Source organism: Nilaparvata lugens, chromosome 3, assembly GCF_014356525.2.
Source record: "Nilaparvata lugens isolate BPH chromosome 3, ASM1435652v1, whole genome shotgun sequence".
NCBI classification, from domain to species: domain Eukaryota; kingdom Metazoa; phylum Arthropoda; class Insecta; order Hemiptera; family Delphacidae; genus Nilaparvata; species Nilaparvata lugens.
This window is the reverse complement of record NC_052506.1, coordinates 80,658,568-80,683,894: the sequence shown is the minus strand read 5'-3', so window position 1 is coordinate 80,683,894 and position 25,327 is coordinate 80,658,568. Positions and strand designations below refer to the sequence as shown.

At 35.9% G+C, this 25,327-nt stretch overlaps 1 protein-coding gene across 2 annotated transcripts in view; it reads right to left on the bottom strand.

The window, feature by feature from the left end:
* LOC111054239 (C3 and PZP-like alpha-2-macroglobulin domain-containing protein 8) overlaps positions 1 to 25,327 on the bottom strand; it is an 86,889-nt gene that overhangs the window by 41,626 nt on the left and 19,936 nt on the right. For both annotated transcript variants that reach the window (XM_039424755.1, XM_039424756.1), the window contains exons 4-7: positions 18,708 to 18,778; positions 18,324 to 18,375; positions 17,148 to 17,278; positions 424 to 606 (exon numbers count right to left, since the gene is read on the bottom strand). In XM_039424755.1, the coding sequence (XP_039280689.1) occupies positions 424 to 606; positions 17,148 to 17,278; positions 18,324 to 18,375; positions 18,708 to 18,778 (437 nt within the window). The remainder of the gene's footprint in view (positions 1 to 423; positions 607 to 17,147; positions 17,279 to 18,323; positions 18,376 to 18,707; positions 18,779 to 25,327) is intronic.

Sequence of the window (25,327 nt, the reverse complement as noted above, 5' to 3'; positions counted from 1 at the left end):
GACAAAATTATTAATTAAGTTACCAGTTAACAACTGTTTCGAAGAGGTACTCTCTCTAGATTATAGTTCTATATTAACATATGGTATGGACATTTTTCAATTATAATTGAGAAAATAAGAAGAATATACTTTCTAAAAGACGAACTTCAAACCCTTAAAAACCACCCTTAGAGTTTAAATATTGCCAAAAGATTTCTTAGTGCGCCTCTAAAGGGCCAACTGAACATACCTACCAAATTTGAACGTTTTTGGTCCGGTAGATTTTCAGTTCTGCGAGTGAGTGAGTGAGTCAGTCAGTCAAGTCAGTGAGTGAGTGCCATTCCGCTTTTATATAATTATATAGATATATACAAAGTATTGAATTTCCTTCAAATTATTGTTATGTCACATCAATTACAATATTCATGAAGTTAGTATACTTACAATGAAAATGTGATCAGTTTTCATCAAAACGAATGAAGACTTGTCACCATCATCCAATCTCCTCCCAAATAAATTCAGAGTTGCATTCCCTCTGACAAACTGTTCAGATGGGAACATGCCAGATATTCTCACTGTCAAATCTTCTTCGCTAGCAAGTCTGTAGGCGGGAGTTCCGATGATAACCTATTTGAAACAAAGAAATCAATATATTGCTGATCCATTCTATCCTTAGGATGAGTGCATATAGAGAAAACAGTCGGAGGATGAAAAAAGTAAGTAGTGACATATTGTGGTGATGCAACCGTTATTTATTCAGTTTGTTATTTAATCCTTTTCAATCTGAATGAGGCCTCATTCAAGTTCAGTTCTAGTTGATTGAAGCCTACATTTCTGAAAAGTTCCCTATCTTATTTTTATGTCGATATTTATGTTTCTTTTAGGATAATTCTTCACAATTATATCACCGCGTATTTACTAGTAGTTATGTGAACAGTAGACCTCACGCAGTATTCTCATCCACAAGTACCTGATGTCACCTGTTTTAAATGTTAACAAAACTCCAAAGACCTTAAAGATGCATAGACTCACATGCAGCGCTAGTGTCGTACTTGGAATTGAAATCCGCCATTGAGGGGGCAACCCATAAGATTATTACATACCAATGCCACCAATGCCTTTGTGATCTATAGTATTACAAAATATATAATATATAATATCTCGTGCTGAAATACCCAATGGCGGCCTTCAATTTCAAGTAAGAGCTATCATTGGGAAGGCATAGGCATTGTGGGTCTATATCTCTTTAAGGTCTTTGACAAACTCAGTTCACGTTTGAATTTCTATTCCATATGATATAATTCATCCAGTTCCGTGATAATCTTTCCATCTGATGGGAATTATTTTTTTTACAATCTAAAATATTGGCCTATAATTTCTTCAGCATTATCTAGTTCATTTTGATTATTTTTAATCACCTATTAAATTAGTTTTTCCAAATGTATGAATATTTTGATACTAATGGGTGTTTAAATATCTTAATAAATTCTTAGCCATTTGAAGCAACCATCTTTATTTACGTAGATAACAAACTAAACTCAGTAAACAACTTATTATTTTATCAAACAGTTATCATGTGATTAAGTAACATCACATGATATACAAACATCTTCCCCTTTTACTTTCTCAAACATTTCCTTTTTCAACCTTTCCTTTGATTTCATCGTCTTCTTAAAAACCTCTCATTTCTTCTTAATATTCTTCCACTATTGGACTTCACCACATAGGACCGTGGGGCATCAGCTTCATTAATAACTACTCCAGGCTCCCAAGAAATGATACAGTTCGCAAAGGAGTGGGATTTTAAAATTATTACAATAAGTCCTCGTTATTCTCAGTGTAAAATCTGACAAAGCATTTATTGGAACGGTTCCACTTGTTACTCATTCCGCTACTACGTAGACATCATGTCGTCATTTTGTCCGTCCCGCTGACCAGTGACGTCACAGTCGCGGTTCTTTGCCACTGCTCTAGTCAAGTTGGTTTTCTATACCACTATTCGTATTTTTTCGTCTGATTATTTGCCGTTGCAATTTTAATATTTGTGCTATTCGATTTTTTTGGAATTTAATCTTGTCTTTAGGCATCTTACTTTCTGGATATTTGTTACTTTTTCACCATGCGGTTGCAAACGCTTTACCTACGTTTCAAACACATCCGGCATCTTGCTTCTTTCATCGAACATTGTAGCGTCTTTTTGTCTTTTGCAATGGTTCTTAGTCAAGAGCGCATTTACGCTTTTGGTCTAAACCTTTTATCCATTTTCATCGGACCTACAAAACGTTTTTAAAGGTGAATTATTCTTCGAATTAATTCGTTTGTTCTATTCTTCAATTGTGATTCAATTATTCATCGATTGCTTCGCATATTTGCTTTGATAAACTTTGCTAAGTTCACGACCTCGTGTGGGCGTTCATCGCTATTTATTTGATCTACAGAACGTTTTTAAAGTGTGAATTATTCTACAAATTAATTCACTTATTCTATTCTTCAATTGTGATTCAATTATTCATCGATTGCTTTGCATATTTGCTCTGATAAACTCTGCTAAGTTCACGACCTCATGTGGGCGTTCATCGCTATTTATTTGATCTACAGAACGTTTTTAAAGTGTGAATTATTCTACAAATTAATTCATTTATTCTATTCTTCAATTATTCATCGATTGCTTCGCATATTACTCTGATAAACTTTGTCAAATTACAACTTTGTGTGGGCTTCAATTGCCATTCTTCTACAATTGGCTTCACCTCGTGAAACTCAAACTTTCAAATTCATCATCTCTACCATTTGGAAATCATTCTAAAAATTCCACAACTTGAAACTCAGATTATTCATTTGGGATTCTACATGCTCCAGCCTACATTTCCACTGGGGGATTCGCCTGCTGTGGTGGACGTTTCCATGCTTGTCATCACATGGCCAGATCACATCATCGCTTGCTGATGTCCTGTTTCTGTGGGTATTGCGGAGTCATTGCCTGTCTGCCTGGCTGCATCTCCTCTTCAAAATTTTATTCAGGTTATGTGAATCGTTCTATTCAATTTTCATTTACGTATGTATCATAATTGATTTATTAATGTCTATCTTGACATTCAATTCACTGAGGCCACTGACGCCTACTTATTGTTTTATTAATGTCTATCTTGACATTCATTTCACTGAGGCCACTGACGCCTACTTATTGTTTTATTAATGTCTATCTTGACATTCAATTCACTGAGGCCACTGACGCCTACTTATTGTTTTATTAATGTCTATCTTGACATTCAATTCACTAAGGCCACCGATGCCTATTAATTCATTGGATTTGACATCTACCCTTGGCTTCACAAGTGATTTTCTGAGGCCACTGACGCCTATTAATTTATTGGATTTGACAGCTACCCTTGGCTTTACAAGTGATTCAATAAGGCCACTGACGCCTAATTATCGTTCAATTGATGTCTATCTTGACATTCAAATCACTGATGGCCCATGCCGCATATATTTTTATGTATTTTACTTATTGAGCACTATTTACAGCTCATTATTCCTTTGTACTATTGATGTCTATCTTGACATTCAAATCACTGAAGGCCTATGCCGCATATATCTTTATGTATTCTACTTGTTGAGCACTATTTACAGCTCATTGTCATTTGTTATTGAGCACTATTTACAGCTCATTATTCCTTTGTACTATTGATGTCTATCTTGACATTCAAATCACTGAAGGCCTATGCCGCATATATTTTCTTGTATTCTACTTGTTGAGCACTATTTACAGCTCATTGTCATTTGTTATTGAGCACTATTTACAGCTCATTATTCCTTTGTACTATTGATGTCTATCTTGACATTCAAATCACTGAAGGCCTATGCCATATTTATTTTTATGTATTCTACTTGTTGAGCACTATTCACAGCTTATTGTCATTTATTAATCATTGATATTGAACCTTACAGCAATAACTTTCATTATAGCACTCAATTTATATTCATTTCAGGTATCATTAATATTACCTTTTCGTTTATTGTCAGACTTCAATGGTCATTAATATCATTGACCTAATCTCATTTAAATTTTGTATTTCTCTAACGTTTTTTCACATGTTGTAATTTACCCAAGATATTTGACTTAATCTACTTACAATTGTTTTTGTATGTGGCCATCTGCCTATTATTATTTTATTGATCCCAAAATATTTGACTCAATGTTTTTTGTATGTGGCCATCTGCCTATTATTATCTTATTATTATTAAATCTTATGTTGTTGATTCATTTAGTCTTTTATTGGCGTACTTACCACACTTCAAGCTATCAGTATTTTTATGCACAGAATTCAAAGATTTATTTGTAGGTATTTATACCAACTATCATTCACAGTCCACTGCCCTGCCCTTGGATTCTGTCATAAAAATTGGTTCATCCGGGCCAGATTTCTTGATCCAGTGTTTACCTGGGATGATTGTTAATTGGACCAATTGTAAAAATTTGTCCTCCGGCCCGTTCATTCCTTGATCCAGTGTTTACCTAGGATAATTGTTAATTGGGGACCAATTGGATAAAAATTGGTCCTCCTGCCCGTCATCTTTGACCCAGTTTACCTAGGATAATTGTTAATTTTTATTACCCATTTCTTGGTCCATTGAACCTTAGGGTTTCAGTGACCGTGTGCCTAACAGTCTAGCTTGACGCCAATGTTTAGGTCCCACTCTAGAGTATATTTTATTCCATTGTACCTTTGTATGTTTATATTGTTTAATATTAAGCATTCACACACTTGTTTCAAATTTTCAGTACTGGCTGCAACTCAAAGCACGCTGCGACGTGTATGCACCAGCTATCAACTATCTTGTACCCTAAGAGACTGAACCGCACTGAACTGGTCACAGACGGCTATTGCGCATTGAGAAAACAACACACGGCAAACTACACCGCCTTGCGAGCTCGCTACTTGACTCGCCGCACAGCAAGCTTGATACAACTTGCCTCAAACGCACAGGTGTGCCTCTCTGCGTACTGGACCAGCGCCCAAAGTTGCTTATTGGCGCAGCAATCGCATTGCTACAGTGCAGCATCGTTTCGTTCACTCAGGTTTTTCTGTTAGTTTTTAAGCATGTCTGATCATGAGGAAGATTCACTTCCTGAGCCTTCTGATCTTTTCAATGCAAGAGACAATTTACACCAGGAAATAGATTGGTTCATAACCAGCTATAATGATTATGTTGTGGACACTGAAGCCACTTATTATCAATTGTTGACTGTCAAAAACGAACTAGGTTCACTTAGAATTAAGTATGATAAGATTCATGAACAGTTATGGAATGCAGAGTTGCAAACACAAGATATTTCAACTCATTTTGAAATACTTAATAAGTTTATCTCCATTACCTCTAAGGCAAACGCTGCATTAACTGCTTTTGAAAGCAGACGACGCAACAATGAGGCCACTGCTGGTGCTTCCCAGCGGCCAACATCTCAAAACTCACATTTGGCAAATTTTCAGTTGCCTCAGATTCCGCTTCCACGCTTCAATGGGGAGCTTTCAAAATGGCAAGCATTCTCAAGTGCTTTTACCAATATTATTGGTAATCAAGATAATATTAATGACTCATTGAAATTTTTCTATCTTCGTCAATCACTCAGTGGTGAAGCTCTTGCTAGAGTGGAACACATTGAAGCTGACGAAAATGGTTTTCAGCTTGCTTGGAACCTCTTAAGGGAGAGGTATGACAATAAGAGATTAATTGCTGCCAGGCACGTCACGGCAATTGAATCTCCGCCTACCATAAAGCGTAACTGTCCGCAATCATTACGGGCATTCATTGACTTTTGCAAGTCCCACATTACCGCGCTCGAAGCGCATCAACTTGGAGTCCAAATCAAGGACTTATTGTACATGCACAAAATGTTGTTGCAGTTGGATACTGCTACTGTTCGAGAATGGGAAAAAAGTGTTGGTATACACGACATTCCCACCATTGATAAATTTTGGAATTTTTTGGAATCACAATGCAAAATCATGGAAGCTGTTGCTTCAAGCTCAGCTAACCATCATCAAGGAAATGTACAGCAAAGTACATCCAACTCGGTTGGTGCTCATAGCAAGCCGAAGATCAATCAAAATCAATCGAATGTTCAAGCTAGGATGCAGGTTACTACCTCTTCTATGTCACCTTGTAGTTTTTGTAATTCTGTTGGTCATTTTCCAAATCGTTGTAATGAATTATTGGAGTTGCAGGTTACTAATCGTTGGAATGCTGTCCATGACAAAAGGTTATGTTATAATTGCCTCAAGCCTTTCGCACCCAATCATGTTTGTTCGGACAAATCGTGTACACTTTCTGGCAAGAGTCACCACACTGTTCTTCATAGGGCGTATCCTCAATCACGAGACACTCAGCCTACTTCTAAGGATAAGGTAACTTCAAATGTTATTCATTCTCAATCCTTTGCTCCCTCCAAGGGTAAGAATGCTGTTTTGAATTCTGTCATGGTTCAGAATGCGGAAGCAACTAAGCAAGCTGTTTCTCATGCAGAACAGCCTCAGAAGAACTCTCATGTCACAATGAGCTCCACTTCGTCTCTGTGTTTGCAACAGCAATCAACTGTCGCCTTGTTACCTACTGCCGAAGTTTTGGTTCAATCTTCTAGTGGGGAATTTATTAAAGCAACCGCGCTTTTAGATTCTTGCTCTGATTGTAATTTGATGTCAACTAGGTTGGCTGAAAAATTGTCACTTGTTACTTTGTATTCTGACACTTTGATTCATAGTGTAGGTGAGAATAAGACCAAATCATCTGTTTCTCATTCAGTTTGCTTGTCTTCATCTGATCGTTCGTGGTCGGTTGAAGAAAATTGTATTGTAGTTGATAGCATATCATCTAATGTTCCTAGTGTGAACATCGATCTTTCCAAAATTTCAATTCCTGTTGAACTCAAATTAGCGGATCCATTGTTTGATCAGCCTAAGCCTGTAGATTTGTTACTTGGTGCTGGTATATTTGCATCTATACTTCAGCCTGGTAAATTGTATCTAGCTCAAAACGCTCCCATCCTTCAGAAAACCAGTCTAGGTTGGGTCATATTTGGTTCTTGTAAAGCTATTCGTCCTATTGCAGCACCTCGTTCGTGCCTCCCCGCTTCACCTGTGGCCGCTCCCCGTAGGGTCATGTCAAATTTTCTAACTTCAAATTATGTCTCTCATCAGTTAGAGAAATCAGTTCAGGTATCAGTTCAGGAAATCAGTTCTCAATCAGTTCAGGTATTATCCACCACTTCTTCTCATAATGATGTTATCTCAGGCATAATCAATAGTTGCTCCACTTATCACAAAATTGTTTGTACAACAGCGTATGTTCTACGGTTCATTCATAATTGTAGAAAACAAAATTCAGTCACTCCGCGCTTTGGTCAATTAACTATCTCTGAAATTTCAGAAGCTGAAAATTGTATCTTCAAATCTATTCAAGAAGAAGCTTTCTCTGCCGAACTTAAAGCATTGCGTCAAAATCAGGAGCTATTGCCTAATAGTTCTATTAAAGCCTTGTCACCATTCATTCATTCAGATTCTCTGCTCAGAGTTGGTGGACGTTTGCAAAATGCAAATGCTTCCTTTGATTACAAACATCAAATATTGTTGCCTAGCAATCACAAATTCACTCGTGCATTGATTGTTGCTCACCATCATCGTCTAAGTCATGCTGGGGTGCAGGCCACCATGGCCAGTAAGAGACAATGATTTTGGTTTCCCTCCACCTGTCGCACCATCAAAAGTGTATTGCGACATTGCATAATGTGTTTTCGCCTTTTGGCTCCTCGTTCTGAGCAAATCATGGGTAGTTTACCAGCGGCCCGCGTTCAGGCTAATGTTCCCTTTTACAATTGTGGTTTGGATTACGCCGGTCCTATCTCCATTCGTGTAGGCAGCCCCAAATCTCGGACTTTTTCTCCACCACTCTTCAGAAAAAAGACCCATTTCTCCACCACTCTTCAGAAAAAAGGCAAATGGCTAAACAATTATGAAAATTTGAAGGTTGGTATGGTTGTCATCTTGAAGGATCCTGGTTCCGCGCAGTCCACTTGGAAGCTGGCGCACATTACTGAAGTTCATCCCGGTAAGGACGACAAGGTTCGAGTTGTTACTGTTCTCACTCCCTCTGGCACTTTTAAGAGAGCTATTTCGAGTTTAGCACCTCTTCCCATTGATGAGGATTCTAGTTAATCCCCTTGCTCTTATGGTTCATGTTGTATTTTCAGGTTTCATTGTTTTTTCCCCTGGTTCTCACATGGGGCCCAGTTTTCAATTTCCAATTGCCTTGCCAGATTTTACATATTCCTTACTTTTTCTTATTGTGCCATACCCCCGTATGACACAAGGGGCCCAGTTTATGTAAAATCTGACAAAGCGTTTATTGGAACGGTTCCAATTGTTACTCGTTCCGCTACTACGTAGACATCATGTTGTCATTTTGTCTGTCCCGCTGACCAGTGACGTCACAGTCGTGGTTCTTTGCCACTGCTCTAGTCAAGTTGGTTTTCCATACTACTATTCGTATTTTTTCGTCGGATTATTTGCCGTTGCAATTTTAATATTTGTGCTATTCAATTTTTTTGGAATTTAATCTTGTCTTTAGGCATCTTACTTTCTAGATATTTGTTACTTTTTCACCATGCGGTTGCAAACGCTTTACCTACGTTTCAAACACATCCGGCATCTTGCTTCTTTCATCGAACATTGTAGCGTCTTTTTGTCTTTTGCAATGGTTCTTAGTCAAGAGCGCATTTACGCTTTTGGTCTAAACCTTTTATCCATTTTCATCGGACCTACGAAACGTTTTTAAAGGTGAATTATTCTTCGAATTAATTCGTTTGTTCTATTCTTCAATTGTGATTCAATTATTCATCGATTGCTTCGCATATTTGCTTTGATAAACTTTGCTAAGTTCACGACCTCGTGTGGGCGTTCATCGCTATTTATTTGATCTACAGAACGTTTTTAAAGTGTGAATTATTCTACAAATTAATTCATTTATTCTATTCTTCAATTGTGATTCAATTATCCATCGATTGCTTCGCATATTTGCTCTGATAAACTTTGCTAAGTTCACGACCTCATGTGGGCGTTCATCGCTATTTATTTGATCTACAGAACGTTTTTAAAGTGTGAATTATTCTACAAATTAATTCATTTATTCTATTCTTCAATTATTCATCGATTGCTTCGCATATTACTCTGATAAACTTTGTCAAATTACAACTTCGTGTGGGCTTCAATTGCCATTCTTCTACAATTGGCTTCACCTCGTGAAACTCAAACTTTCAAATTCATCATCTCTACCATTTGGAAATCATTCTAAAAATTCCACAACTTGAAACTCGGATTATTCATTTGGGATTCTACATGCTCCAGCCTACATTTCCACTGGGGGATTCGCCTGCTGTGGTGGACGTTTCCATGCTTGTCATCGCATGGCCAGATCACATCATCGCTTGCTGATGTCCTGTTTCTGTGGGTATTGCGGAGTCATTGCCTGTCTGCCTGGCTGCATCTCCTCTTCAAAATTTCATTCAGGTTATGTAAATCGTTCTATTCAATTTTCATTCACGTATGTATCATAACTGATTTATTGATGTCTATCTTGACATTCAATTCACTGAGGCCACTGACGCCTACTTATTGTTTTATTAATGTCTATCTTGACATTCATTTCACTGAGGCCACTGACGCCTACTTATTGTTTTATTAATGTCTATCTTGACATTCAATTCACTGAAGCCACTGACGCCTACTTATTGTTTTATTAATGTCTATCTTGACATTCAATTCACTAAGGCCACCGACGCCTATCAATTCATTGGATTTGACAGCTACCCTTGGCTTCACAAGTGATTTTCTGAGGCCACTGACGCCTATTAATTTATTGGATTTGACAGCTACCCTTGGCTCTACAAGTGATTCAATAAGGCCACTGACGCCTAATTATCGTTCGATTGATGTCTATCTTGACATTCAAATCACTGAAGGCCTATGCCGCATATATTTTTATGAATTTTACTTATTGAGCACTATTTACAGCTCATTATTCCTTTGTACTATTGATGTCTATCTTGACATTCAAATCACTGAAGGCCTATGCCGCATATATTTTTATGTATTCTACTTGTTGAGCACTATTTACAGCTCATTGTCATTTGTTATTGAGCACTATTTACAGCTCATTATTCCTTTGTACTATTGATGTCTATCTTGACATTCAAATCACTGAAGGCCTATGCCGCATTTATTTTTATGTATTCTACTTGTTGAGCACTATTTACAGCTCATTGTCATTTGTTATTGAGCACTATTTACAGCTCATTATTCCTTTGTACTATTGATGTCTATCTTGACATTCAAATCACTGAAGGCCTATGCCGTATTTATTTTTATGTATTCTACTTGTTGAGCACTATTTACAGCTTATTGTCATTTATTAATCATTAATATTGAACCTTACAGCAATAACTTTCATTATAGCACTCAATTTATATTCATTTCAGGTATCATTAATATTACCTTTTCGTTTATTGTCAGACTTCAATGGTCATTAATATCATTGACCTAATCTCATTTAAATTTTGTATTTCTCTAACGTTTTTCCACATGTTGTAATTTACCCAAGATATTTGACTTAATCTACTTACAATTGTTTTTGTATGTGGCCATCTGCCTATTATTATTTTATTGATCCCAAGATATTTGACTCAATGTTTTTTGTATGTGGCCATCTGCCTATTATTATCTTATTATTATTAAATCTTATGTTGTTGATTCATTTAGTCTTTTATTGGCGTACTTACCACACTTCAAGCTATCAGTATTTTTATGCACAGAATTCAAAGATTTATTTGTAGGTATTTATACCAACTATCATTCACAGTCCACTGCCCTGCCCTTGGATTCTGTCACTCAGTCTAACGGCTTAGCTGAAAAGGGGGTGGACATAGCAAAGACTATGATAAGAAAGTGTGCTGAAAGCAAAACCGATTTAAACTTGAGTTTGCTTAACTATCGGAATAGTTGTGTTGCGGGTCTCAATTATTCTCCTGCTCAGTTAATGTTTGGTCGAATGATAAGAACAAAGTTCCCTTATCCTCAAGATAGTTTGAAACTTCATCAACTTCCTCGGGAAGAAATAGCAGTGCAAATGAAGAACCATAAATTTCAACAGAAAGAAACATACGATAAGCAGTCACGGAAACATGTATCTTATTTCAAAGAAAATCAGCCCATTTATATCCAAGATTGGAGAACAAAATTATGGGAGCCTGGAGTAGTTATTAATGAAGCTGATGCCCCACGGTCCTATGTGGTGAAGTCCAATAGTGGAAGAATATTAAGAAGAAATGACAGGTTTTTAAGAAGACGATGAAATCAAAGGAAAGGTTGAAAAAGGAAATGTTTGAGAAAGTAAAAGGGGAAGATGTTTGTATATCATGTGATGTTACTTAATCACATGATAACTGTTTCATGAAATAATAAGTTGTTTACTGAGTTTAGTTTGTTATCTAATTGGTTTTGATTATTTTTAATCACCTATTAAATTTGTTTTTCCAAATGTAAGAATATTTTGATACTGATGGGCACGCATAATAATTCCATATGACTGCAAAACAAAATATTGAAAACAAAGTCCTTAAAGATGCATACCTCTTTGAGGTCTTTGATTGAGTAGTATAAATTTGGCGGTTCTGGTGCACTCGTGCACCAGAACCGCCAAATTCTCAAGGTCATCCAGGTCAACCACCCCCAACCTCAAGGTCATCCAGGTCAACCACCCCCAACCTCAAGGTCATCCAGGTCAACCACCCTAACCTCAAGGTCATCCAGGTCAACCACCCTAACCTCAAGGTCATCCAGGTCAACCACCCTAACCTCAAGGTCATCTAGGTCAACCACACCCACCTCAAGGTCATCTAGGTCAACCACACCTACCTCAAGGTCATCCAGGTCAACCACACCCACCTCAAGGTCATCTAGGTCAACCAGACCTACCTCAAGGTCATCCAGGTCAACCACTCTAACCTCCAAAAAAAAAAAAATAAAATAAAAAAAAAAAATAAAATAAAAAAAAAAAAAAAAAAAAAAAAAAAAATTAAAAAAAAAGAAAAAAAAATTAAAAAAAAAGAAAAAAATAAAAATTAAAAAAAAAAATAAAAATTAAAAAAAAAAAAAATTAAAAAAAAAAAAAATTAAAAAAAAAAATTAAAAAAAAAAATAAAAAAAAAAAAAATTAAAAAAAAAAAATTAAATAAAAAAATTGAAAAAAAAAAATTAAAAAAAAAACAAAATTAAAAAAAAAAACACATGAAATCGGGAATAAATAAAAAAAAAATGAACTCGGGGCTATGAACTCTGAACTTGGGGCTATGAACTCTGAACTTGGGGCACTGAACTCTCTGAACTTGGGGCTCTGAACTCTGAACTCTGGGCTCTGAACTCTCTGAACTTGGGGCTCTGAACTCGGGGCTCTGAACTCAGGACAAGTGGTGGTGGTGGTGGTGGTGGTGATAACCTTCCTTGTCAAAAGGTGACAATGCCACCCCATCATGACTCACTTCTCAATTCTTTGTTAACATTAGTATGAAGAAGTATCATATTTCGTATAATTAAAGTCTTTAAACATAAATCCTCTATGGTGTAGTGGTTAGCAAGTCAGCTCCCCAAGTTGGAGGTTCTAGGCTCGAATCCAAGGCGGTAAAGGTAAGTATTAAAGGTCAGTATCAACAGAACCAGAGGATATATTTTTTGTATGTAGTGGGTAGACTGGCCCACCACTGCCAGTCACCCCGCCACCCGCCCGCCTGGCCGCCACCGGTCGCCCCGCCACTGGTCATCCGGCCGCCACCGATCGCCTGGCCGCCGGTTGCCTCTGCCACTGGTCGCCCGGCCGCCACCGGTCGCCCAGCCGACGGGACAATTGCCAGCGGCAGGGCGACCGGTGGCCGGGCGACCGGTGGCGGCCGGGCGACCGGCGGCGGCGGCTGGACGACCGGCGGCGGCAGCCAGACGACCGGCGGCGGCGGCCGGACGACCGGCGGCGGCGGCCGGACAACCGGTGGTGGGGCGACCGTGGGGCGACTGGCGGCGGCCAGACGACCAGTGGGGTGACTGGTGGCGGCCGGGGGACCAGTGGTGGGGCGACCTGCGGGCGACCGGCAGCGGCCGGGCGACCGGTGGCGGCTGGGCGACCGGTGGCAGAGGCAACCAGCGGCCAGGCGATCGGTGGCGGCCGGATGACCAGTGGCGGGGCGACCGGTGGCGGCCGGGCGGGCGGGTGGCGGGGTGACTGGCAGTGGTGGGCCAGTCTACCCACTACATACAAAAAATATATCCTCTGGTTCTGTTGATACTGACCTTTAATCGATCTAGTCGATAATATTATGTGATTTGTCATTTCATGATTTGCATTTCTTTCTTTCATAAATTTTATGTGGTAGTGATTCACAGACATTCTATTTTTCTTTTCATTGTAGGCTAAACTTGAATCAACAGACTTTATTAAGTTTTAAAAGTTCAGGGTTTAATTAATTACCTTTGCAATTTTCTCATTATGAATATTGATTTATTTGTTGTGATTTATTGATAATTATTGATCAATTGCATAATTATTTTTCAGGCCTATTGATTAATTTATTGTAGTTTATTGATAATTGATTAATTGAATACAGTAATATTATTGATTTCAAGTTTTCTAAAATTGTTAAAATCTTATATTTAATTTCATTCTCATTCATTTGACATACTTTTGTTAGTATTTTTGATTCATTCAATTTCCATTTCTTATTATTTCACTTACATTACATTTCTTGTTTTTTAACATTTCTTCATACTTAATTCTTAAAATACATTTTTGGATTGTATAGTGTATGATTGTAATGTGTGAAGGAGGCAAAATGGGTTTTTACCTGTTGCCTCCATGAATAAAATTATTTATTTATTTATTTATTTAATACTCACCTTTACCACCTTGGATTCGAGCCTAGAACCTCCAACTTGGGGAGCTGACTTGCTAACCACTACACCATAGAGGATTTATGTTTAAAGACTTAAATTATACGAAATATGATACTTCTTCATACTAATGTTAACAAAGAATTGAGAAGTGAGTCATGATGGGGTGGCATTGTCACCTTTTGACAAGGAAGGTTATCACCACCCACCACCACCACCACCACTTGTCCTGAGTTCAGAGCCCCGAGTTCAGAGCCCCAAGTTCAGAGAGTTCAGAGCCCAGAGTTCAGAGTTCAGAGCCCCAAGTTCAGAGAGTTCAGTGCCCCAAGTTCAGAGTTCATAGCCCCAAGTTCAGAGTTCATAGCCCCGAGTTCATTTTTTTTTTTATTTATTCCCGATTTCATGTGTTTTTTTTTTTTGTTTTTTTTTAATTTTTTTTTTTAATTATTATTATTTTTTATTTTTTTTATTTTTTTTTTTAATTTTTTTTTTTAATTTTTTTTTTTATTTTTTTTTTTAATTTTTTTTTTTTTTCAATTTTTTTTTTTAATTTTTTTTTTTTTTTAATTTTTTATATATTTTTTTTTTTTTTTTTTTTTGGAGGTTAGAGTGGTTGACCTGGATGACCTTGAGGTAGGTCTGGTTGACCTAGATGACCTTGAGGTGGGTGTGGTTGACCTGGATGACCTTGAGGTAGGTGTGGTTGACCTAGATGACCTTGAGGTGGGTGTGGTTGACCTAGATGACCTTGAGGTTAGGGTGGTTGACCTGGATGACCTTGAGGTTAGGGTGGTTGACCTGGATGACCTTGAGGTTAGGGTGGTTGACCTGGATGACCTTGAGGTTGGGGGTGGTTGACCTGGATGACCTTGAGGTTGGGGGTGGTTGACCTGGATGACCTTGAGAATTTGGCGGTTCTGGTGCACTCGTGCACCAGAACCGCCAAATTTATACTACTTGATTGAAACTATATAGATAGATCTTATAGAGATACAAAAATAGACTGGCTCCTTCTCCAGACATCTGTGTGATCACTTCTCAGCTGATTGATTATGAATAATTCTATAGTCTGATTAATTCTATCTTCAGAGTAGATGATATTAGAAAGTGATATCGGAGTATGGAGGAATACCTTTTCTTTTCATATCCTTAAAATGCAAAATTTCAAAAAACCTTGAGTATACATAGACGCGCAGTTGAAAAAGGAATATTTCTGCCAAATCTCATAGAATTCTATCAACGCCTTTGGCCGCAATTGCGTTACATACAATAATACAGATAGACAAAAGAAAATCCAAATCTTGAGAATACGCCACTGGGTCAATTACTCTCCTTTTAAATATAACTTTTACGTCGATATATTTTTACTTTCCTTGCCCTATTACCATAGATAAGGAAAGTATTGCTTTCCAAAAAAAATTAAGGTACCCTGATTTCAAGTTTTCTATACGTTTCAAGTCCCCCTGAGTCCAAAAACATGATTTTTGGGTGTTGGTCTGTGTGTGTGTATGTGTGTGTGTGTGTATGTGTGTGTGTGTGTATGTGTGTGTGTGTGTATGTGTGTATGTCTGTGAACACGATAACTCCATTCCTAATCAACCGATTGACTTGAAATTTTACACTTAAGGTCCTTATACCATGAGGATCCGACAATAAGAAATTCAATAAAATTCAATTCAAGATGGCGGAAAAAATGGCGGATAATTACTAAAAAACCATGTTTTTCACGTTTTTCTCGAAAACGGCTTTAACGATTTTCTTCAAATTCATACCATGGATAGCTATTTATAAGCCCTATCAACTGGCATGAGTCTCATTACTGGGAAAATTTCAGGAGCTCTGTAATATTCTTGAGAAAAATGGCGGATAATGACGAAAAAACCATGTTTTTCACGGTTTTCTCGAAAACGGCTCTAACGATTTTCTTCAAATTTATACCATGGATAGCTATTTATAAGCCCTATCAACTGGCATGAGTCTCATTTCTGGGATAATTTCAGGAGCTCTGTAATATTCTTGAGAAAAATGGCGGATAATGACGAAAAAACCATGTTTTTCACGGTTTTCTCGAAAACGGCTCTAACGATTTTCTTCAAATTCATATCATAGATAGCTATCTATAAGCCCTATCAACTGGCATGAGTCTCATTTCCGAGAAAATTTCAGGAGCTCCGTAATATTATTGAAAAAAATGGCGGATAATGACTAAAAACCATGTTTTTCACGATTTTCTCAAAAACGGCTCTAACGATTTTTTTCAAATTCATACCCTGTATAGTTATTTATCAGATCTATCAACTGGCATGAGTCTTTTTCCTGGAAAACTAATGGGGGGTCCACCCTATCCTTGAGAAATGGACTTTGTAACCTCCATCTCGTGCATGAGGTAGGTAGGTAGGTAGAGCAGTTTATAAAAAGTACACAGTCATAGTCAAGATAATTCATCTGTAGAACAGCTGTTTTGACGACTTTAAAAAAATTAGGACTAAAAAAATCATCGAGTTTCACACAATTTACACAAAGAAAAAGGACTCTGAAAACAATAAATAATTATATATACACATATACAGAAGTCTGATCATAGTTTCAAATATGAGCAAGGAAAGTTGTGTGAGTGTACCACACCAGATTTTTTTACATAGGTGCATTATGGTGAATTAAATCCATATGAAATTCACGTCGAACTGTTAGTTTCCTCATAAATAACACCAACGCTTATTTCATTCAATCAATCCTGACAGTTTAAAGTGGAACTCAATTCTTGTAAGATTGGTCTGACCTAACATAGAATATAAGCGAAGACTTCTTTTTCATTCAGATCGTTCTTCCAATACGGATTTGATTTATAAGGAGAATAATTAGTTAGTGCTGAATAGTTAGTTGTGTTTATTCTGGCTCTAAATTTTGTAAAATTATTCAAAAATTTTCCAATTAATGGTGATTTGAGTATGATATTTTTGTTTCTTATTCTGTTTTCAACCGTCGAAATTTAAAAATCTTTGTTTTCGTTGTTTTTGAGTGAAAATGGACTAAATTTTAGTAAAGTGAAATCATAACCGTATTTTGGACTTTTAAAATGTTATCTAAATTTGGGAGAGAAATAGTACAAGGAGTATCCTTAGTTTTTCTCTCCCAATCAGTGTTTCTTAGTGAAAAATATAAATAAAATAAATTGTTCAAATTCACCTCAAATACTGGAGTAAAGTAGTTCTCAACCATAATAGGATGTTCAGCTTTCTGCTCCCAAGCTCTTATGCAAATTTTCCAGACGCCATTTTTAACCAATTTCGGTAATCTGAACTGAAGACTAGCAACACCTAGGAATGAAAATAGTTCAAGATTCAAAGATGGCAAGTGATTCGAACAAAAGTTTCACATTTTGGTACTAAAAATAACAAGAATAATAAATATACCGTATTTTGATTTTCCACTCTTATTCACTATAGTGACATGTAGTCATTATTTTAACTGTTATTACTAGTTAGTTTACTACTGTAAACAAATATATGGAACGATTGAAATGTGTAAATTATAGTTAGTACACGTACTATGGTTTGATGAAAAAGAAAAATTATGGTAGCATTGACTATTAAGCTTAAAGGAACCATGCACCATTCTTGGCTAAAAATACTATTAAATTTATTCTGTGGTCAATAAAAACTATATCAATAGACGTGAAATGATCTTATTCATCGTGTAGCATCCATTTCAAACTTTTTATGTATAATAATTAGAATTGAGGACCCATCATAAACTTTGAGGTCAATTTACTCTCAGTTTGGGTTACCTGGCGCTTGGTTCCTTTATGCACAAAGCCGTCCAATTGATTTCAATAAAAGATTATTGAACCAATAAATGAATAGATCCTCATAGGAATTGTAAATATTCAAATTAATAAACAAATACAAATATCTCGATTGGCCAACAATATCCAATTTCATTGAGGCCATAATGTAACAAATACAAAATAATTACATTGATGATCATATCGATTGAAAATTGATTTACATCAATAAGAATATTCAATTATTATATGGTGGATGATGGAAAAAAGCATTATCTCATCAAATTAATAACAATAGGAGGATATCCCAACTCACCAAATAATGATGATTATAATAATAATTCAGTTGATTAATTGAAGTGGGCTATTCAACAAAATTATGTGATAATTTCTTGCAACCAAAATTCATCCATTAGCACTTATATTGATTAAAATAGACCAATTAGGATTAAAAGTTGATGGACCTTTGTGCAACTCTGGGTCTCATGAGTTTAATTATATTTTCATATTCAATAATTTTGATGTTATTGAGTTTAATAATAAATACATTCATTTTAAAAATGAATTATATCGCTCACCATTGTTAGTATAGACTGAGAGCCATCTCTTCATTATCAATCCACTGGAATCCTGTTGGAAAATATGACAATTTGAATGGAAAAGTGTACACATTCCTAGAAGAAAATATGTCAAACAGTTCGCAGTTTAAATTATTTTGTTCGCCTGGAACAACATACTTTATTATTTTGAAATAATAGAGAGGCTAAATAAGAAACAACTTGACAAGATAACATCAAGCTCAAACTGTTCATACAAATAAGAGGCCGATAGTAAATATAAAAATATAACGTGAAATTTATGTGTTAGAAGTAAGTAGAGTCTATAGGCTACAGTAGCCTATACAGTAACTACTAGACAATAATAATAAAAAATAAAATTTTGGAAAATAAGCATTGGCTTACCGTTATATGAACTTCTATAGCATCATCGAATGGGGTGAGGTCTTTATGAAGAATCAAAATCCGAAATCGAACTGAAAGGTATAATAGAATTAGCAACGATAAAATTTTAAGAGTATTGACATGTAACACAATAATAATTATTTTTATTAGTCAGTAGTGGATTCATAATATATAGCCTACAAGTTTTTATATAGGCTACATATATATTCTTAAAATGTATGAATTCAGGACTACTTATAATTTGTATTTTCATTCTATTATTTTATTACAGTAATTTATAAAAAGGGTACTATAATCCTATGATATTAAACGAGCAATTTCCGTATATTTTTTCATATTTTTCGTTTTTTATTAATTTATGGTTATCTATGTCCAACGGATCTCGAAAACGGCTCTAACGATTTCCACGAAATTTGTAACATAGAAGGTTAATGATATAAAAAATCGATTGCACTAGAGGTCTCATCCCTGGGAAAACTCGCTGAACGACATTAAAAAGTTAATTCATCCTTAGAAAAACAGCTGAGACTTTCGTCGTCTGTGGATGATAAAAAAAGTGAGTGAGGCGCACTCGGTCTGTGGAAAATCAAAATATCTCATCCCCGAAATTCATAAGCTGACGTATAGCCAAAATATAAACACGATCATTTTGAAGAATTGTGTTCTGTTTATCAATAAATAATAAAAATAACGAGCGAAGCCACTACCTCCGTGAATAAAGCCGTATTGCATTCGTGTGACGTCAGCACAGGTAGGGCTCCTACACCAATAAAAATTCGTTGATTTCAGCTGATCTATATCAGCTAGTGTTTTTATTGGTGTAGGATCCCTAACTGTGCTGACGTCACACGAATGCACTACGGCTTTGTTTATGGAGGTAGTGGCGAAGCTCGGTGCCCCGATATTTCTATTTATAAGTAAAGGCTACATAATAATATTTTTGCTGATAATTCTCAAATAAGTTAAGAACGATTGTACGTGGGAAATGAGGTGAGGAATGCCAGACAGAACATTGGGATCAAACCCATGAACGGTGCAGTGCTGGCAAACCGAAGTTGCGACGCTGCAAACCACTAGAGGCTACGCCGGTCCTCCACTAAAAATCCCGTTTTCGTTTATTTATCTTGTGAAAAAGTCAAGTCGTGAATATTCTAACTCCATTTCACTTAGAACAGTGTATATATAACTGGAGAAAGAATAAAAGGCTACCGTACTACTAAGGAGAGGAATAGTTAACACTATAGTGTAATTAATTTCAAATTAATTAATTTAATTTAATAAAAATCAATTCAATTTTAAATTTATTAAGGAGAGGAGCAGTTAACACTAGTGAAATCAACTTCAAATTTATCAAATATTGAATTGGACGCAATATTTGTGTTACCGGGAACCGTACTTTCAAAGAATATGCTGACAGTTGAAAGTGGATCTCATAATAGGCTGTAGGCTAGTTTTTTACTTTCCTTGCCCTATTACCATAGGTAAGGAAAGTATTGCTTTCCGAAAAAAATTAAGGTACCCCAATTTCTAAATTTCTATACGTTTCAAGGTCCCCTGAGTCCAAAAAAGTGGTTTTTGGGTATTGGTCTGTATGTGTATGTGTGTGTGTGTGTGTGTGTGTGTGTGTGTGTGTTGTGTGTGTGTGTGTGTGTGTGTGTGTTGTGTGTGTGTGTGTGTGTGTGTGTGTGGTGTGTGTGTGTGTGTGGTGTGTGTGTGTGTGTGTGTGTGTGTGTGGTGTGTGTGTGTGTGTGTGTGTGTGTGTGTTGTGTGTGTGTGTGTGTGTTGTGTGTGTGTGTGTGTGTGTGTTGTGTGTGTGTGTGTGTGGTGTGTGTGTGTGTGTGTGTGTGTTGTGTGTGTGTGTGTGTGGTGTGTGTGTGTGTGTGTGTGTGTATGAGTGTATGTGCGTCTGTGTACACGATATCTCATCTCCCAATTAACGGAATGACTTGAAATTTGGAACTTGAGGTCCTTCCCCTATAAGGATCCGACACGAACAATTTCGAACAAATCCAATTAAAGATGGCGGCTAAAATGGCAAAAATGTTGTCAAAAACAGGGGTTTTCGCGATTTTCTCGAAAACGGCTCCAACGATTTTGATCAAATTTATACCTGAAATAGTCATTGATAAGCTATATCAACTGACACAAGTCCCATATCTTAAAAATTTCAGGAGCTCCGCCCCATCAATGCAAAGCGTGATTTTAGATTCCCAATTATCAGGCTTCAGATACAATTTAAACAAAAACTTTTAAGTGGAAAAGATTGAGCATAAAAATCTCTACAATTAATGTTCAGTGACATTTTCACCTAAAATTGGAAATAAGCTCGAAATTCGAGAAAATGTGTTTATTCAATAATGCAAACTGTTGGCAACTGTTGATTCTATTAAATCATTCACTATGAAGAGATAGAAGACTTCGTGTGTCTCCAGCGTTATTGTCCTGTCACCAGCTGGCAGATCTTCGAATAGTAGACTTGAGATGCGCGTGTACACTAGCGTCAGGTGATAAATTTTCATAACGGCAAGGAAAGTTGTGTGAGTGCGCCACACCAGATTTTTTAGGATCTGTAAAGGTTTTTAGATGAGATTTTTCCAAGCTTTATTTCTGTATCAACATTAGATTAGCACATGTCTAGGTGAATGATAAAAGGTGATTTAAAATTTGATACCCCAACCCCAACATGTATAACGAACTAATTCAAGTTATAACAGACTGTATAGTGAGTTCCACTTTTAAACTGTCAGCATTAGTTGAATAAGAAACATTGATGTTATCTTATATTTCCATGATAGAAACCTGGAGATTGCTCACTGACAGTATAAATTGAATCTCACAACACATTTCCACTCTAATCAGTGAGTTGGCTGATGATCTACTGAAGGAAAAAAGGGCGTGCCTTTATAAAAGGCAAAAAGATGATGATAACTTTTCTACTTTCTTATCACGCGATTTCCGATCTCAAAGTGGAAGAGCTTCAAGCTGTGTATCATCAAAGAACTGACTTCTGCAACACTTGCATGAGTAAAAAGTTCTCTGAATGTTTAAAAAAGTTGAGTTAGGGCGCATTATCATGGGACGCATCAATGCTGCTCTACATATAAGAGTGATGGTTTTCTACTTTGAAATACAACCTAGGAAACCAATACAATAAGGACCTTGTGCTATTCCTCTTCCAAATTTAGATGAGGTTACACATAGTCCGAATTAAGTTAAGTCTTGTAGAATATTCAAAAAGATTGAAATACGGTAAATTAAATATAATTATAGTACCTGGGTACTTGAAATAAAATATACCAGTAGGGTATACAAAAGTACACGAAAATCCGAATAAACAAAGTAAAAAATATAGTAAATATATAAGTAAATATACAAAGTAACGAAAATCCTAATTAAATCCCAAGACAATAAAGACCTAATATGAGTTGTGTAAGGCCCAATTTCTTGAAAAAATTATACTACCTCATATCTACGTCTGAAGGTAAATTAGGACCTATATAGGCTACTATATTCAAGCCTAAATTGATTTTGCCATTATAGCGCATTAAGCTATAAATAGAAGGAAGGAGAAGACCTAGCAGTCAGATATTTTACAATAAATCATGAATTAATCTTTTTTCTAATAGCAAAAAGTGATTTAATAATAAGCAGTTCGTGATGGAAAACAACATTGAAGAAGGAAAAGAGTTGAAGGAATAATTCTAATAATAAGTATTCAATTATTGAATACTAGCTTCTGTAGTAAATATTCACTATCATAATAGGCCTATATTCAATAGCTCCTGTTCATTTGTTTGACAAGAAGTTGACAGTAGAGCTGCGTTTACACCACAGTTATTAACAAAATGTTTATTTTTTCGTCCTTACAGATTCTATTAGAGATTGAATATAACTTATCATACACATGATGTACATATATGTGTTTGTCAAGTTCCGTTTCTATCAGGTCAATAGATTCTATTTGATTGAACGGAACTTGACAAACACATATGTTCATCATGTGTATGATAAGTTATGTTCAATCTCCAATAGAATCTATAAGGACGGAGAATAAACATTTTGTTAATAACTTTGGTGTAAACGGCCCTTAATAATTCGTCTTCGCCGAGGGTATACCGGTAATATCAACTATTTATCAATCAACTGAAGTCATGGTCAATCGTTTTATACGATACATAAGTATATTATGTATATTATGTAATCAGCCTACTGATGATTGAATCATGCAAACGTTTATTTGGAAAATATGGCTCTGAAAACTGCTTCAACTTAGGGTTTGATGAATATATCAGTAGTTCTATTATTAATTTATTTATTACCTCTGAAATATAATATGATATTATTAAATAGTATCAGAATATTATTATCAGTAATTAAAGTGGTGGAGAATGAAAATTGTTATCAATGTACAGCTTCCTTATTACAATTACTTTGAACAACATATCAATTTCGAGAATGAAACAAGAAGTTTGAAATTATAAGATAAAAAAAAAATCAATTTCAAGAATGTAGCAAAGAGTTTTTAACTATAAGATGGGTCTTTTTGAAACAGAAAAACTCAAGAAAATTATTAATTTATGATAGCCTACATAAATAGACCCACAAAGAACGTAACTTCTTGAAAGAATTTTATTAGAAAATGCGCTAAATTTATGAAAGGTACAGAGTGAGATGTGTAAGTTTAGGTATGTATTTTCAAGAGGGCCTAAAATATTTCTTAGTGGAGAGTGTAGAATACCTAATCAAAACAAAATTGCATTAACAAAACTATAGCCTACATTCAACATTAATTCATTCTTTTATTCCATCATTTGATTTGGTATTACATAACAACGATACTCAATGAAACCTTAATTGAGTCATATGCCAAGTTTTCCATAACAATGGATGATGATGGAAGTAAAGAGTGACTAATAACTAACTGTGTGTCTGTTATTCTTAAAACTCAATAATATATGCTATCATCCAACTTATAGAGCGGTCCATCGTAGGCTTGGCTTGAAACAATAACTTCAGTAATTTATGCAAGTCTAATTTGAATAATATGATAGTACAGTAACCAGGCATCAGGTTGAATGGACCTTAGGATAAAATATAATAGTGGTACGATTTTGATACCTTTTACCATAGAGAAACAATAGCGTGAGTAGATATCCCATGGTATAGGACGTTTACCGTATATCGCAACTTTTACTGTTATCTCAAGCCTTTACTGTTAGTTCAAGCCTTAATTCAAGCCTTTTACTGTTAGGCTTGAATTATAGTCTGTAGTTCTTTCCTGTGAAGCTGTGTGACGCTCGTAGTCTCTCATACTGTGCCGTTCATACACTCTCACCCCAAACAAAAAAGTAAAAATCGACAATAATCGACAGTAATCGGCTTGAGATAACAGTAAAAATTGCAGCATAAACGCCCTATACCATGGGATATCTACTTACGCTATTGTTTCTCTATGCTTTTACTATAAAGGTATAGGATATCAAGTCTCATTTCAAACAGTCAGTTTTGTTTCAATGGAAAGCTTCGTTAACTCGTCATAATAGATGCTGACAGTTTTAAGTGAATAACACTACAATAAGATGCCAGCATACTTGAGAGGTACCGGGTTCGATTCCCGGGCAGGCAAATAATTTTTGGATATTTGCGCTCATCAAATTTTCATCTAGCTGTTAACCCTGTTGTCAGTATTTGCAGTAGCAGAAGTCTTCAGGGTGATTTACAGCATTTGATCATCAGGATTTTCTTTATTAATAAGTGTACTTTTGTTTACCCCACTGGTATATTTTATTTTTAATACCCGCATAAATGTGCTATATATTGAATTTGTTTTCAATCTTTTTGTATATTTATTCTACACGATTTAACCTTATTCGGACTATGTGTAACCTTATCTAAATTTGGGAGAGGAATAGCACAAGGTTACCTTATTTTTTCTCTCCCTATCATTTTTGATGATGTACTTATTGTAGGAATCAATAAAAAGAATCAATTCTCAAATATTAGATCTCAATACAAAGGACTCGTTATAATATTTTTTATATCAATTGAGGGCAAAATTCCCTCACACAAATATTTCACTCACCAACGCGGGGCTATCACTCCAAACAATTTCCTCACATAAAATTGTGGCACCCTCACGAGGAGCATCACAAATATTTGCTAGCACAAAAATGTGCTAGCTGTAGGCTAGTAGGTCTACCTCCCTACCTTACTGGAACTCTAAAAGGGTTTCATTGATCTAACTATAAACTACCTGGTAAATCATAACGTAGAGAAAATATAGCATATTATTTATTTATTTATTTATCACATTGTGTACAAATACTTAATATGAGGAAAGGCACAACAGGCCGTTGTCCAGAACTGTCCCATTTCCAATTTAGGCCTACCCACCTTCCTTACTAGAACTCCAAAACGGTTTGAATGATCTAACCTGGAATCACTCCGAGAATCATTCAAATCTTGTAACTTAAACGACAGGTAGGAATTATCAATTTATTATTTCTATAGTTTCGCCGTTTATTGACTGAGGAGAACAAATGATTCATATTGAAGGTTATAGAAATTTATTTTCAACAGATTTCAATGTGTGATTTTCAATGTGTGTGGAACATCAACAA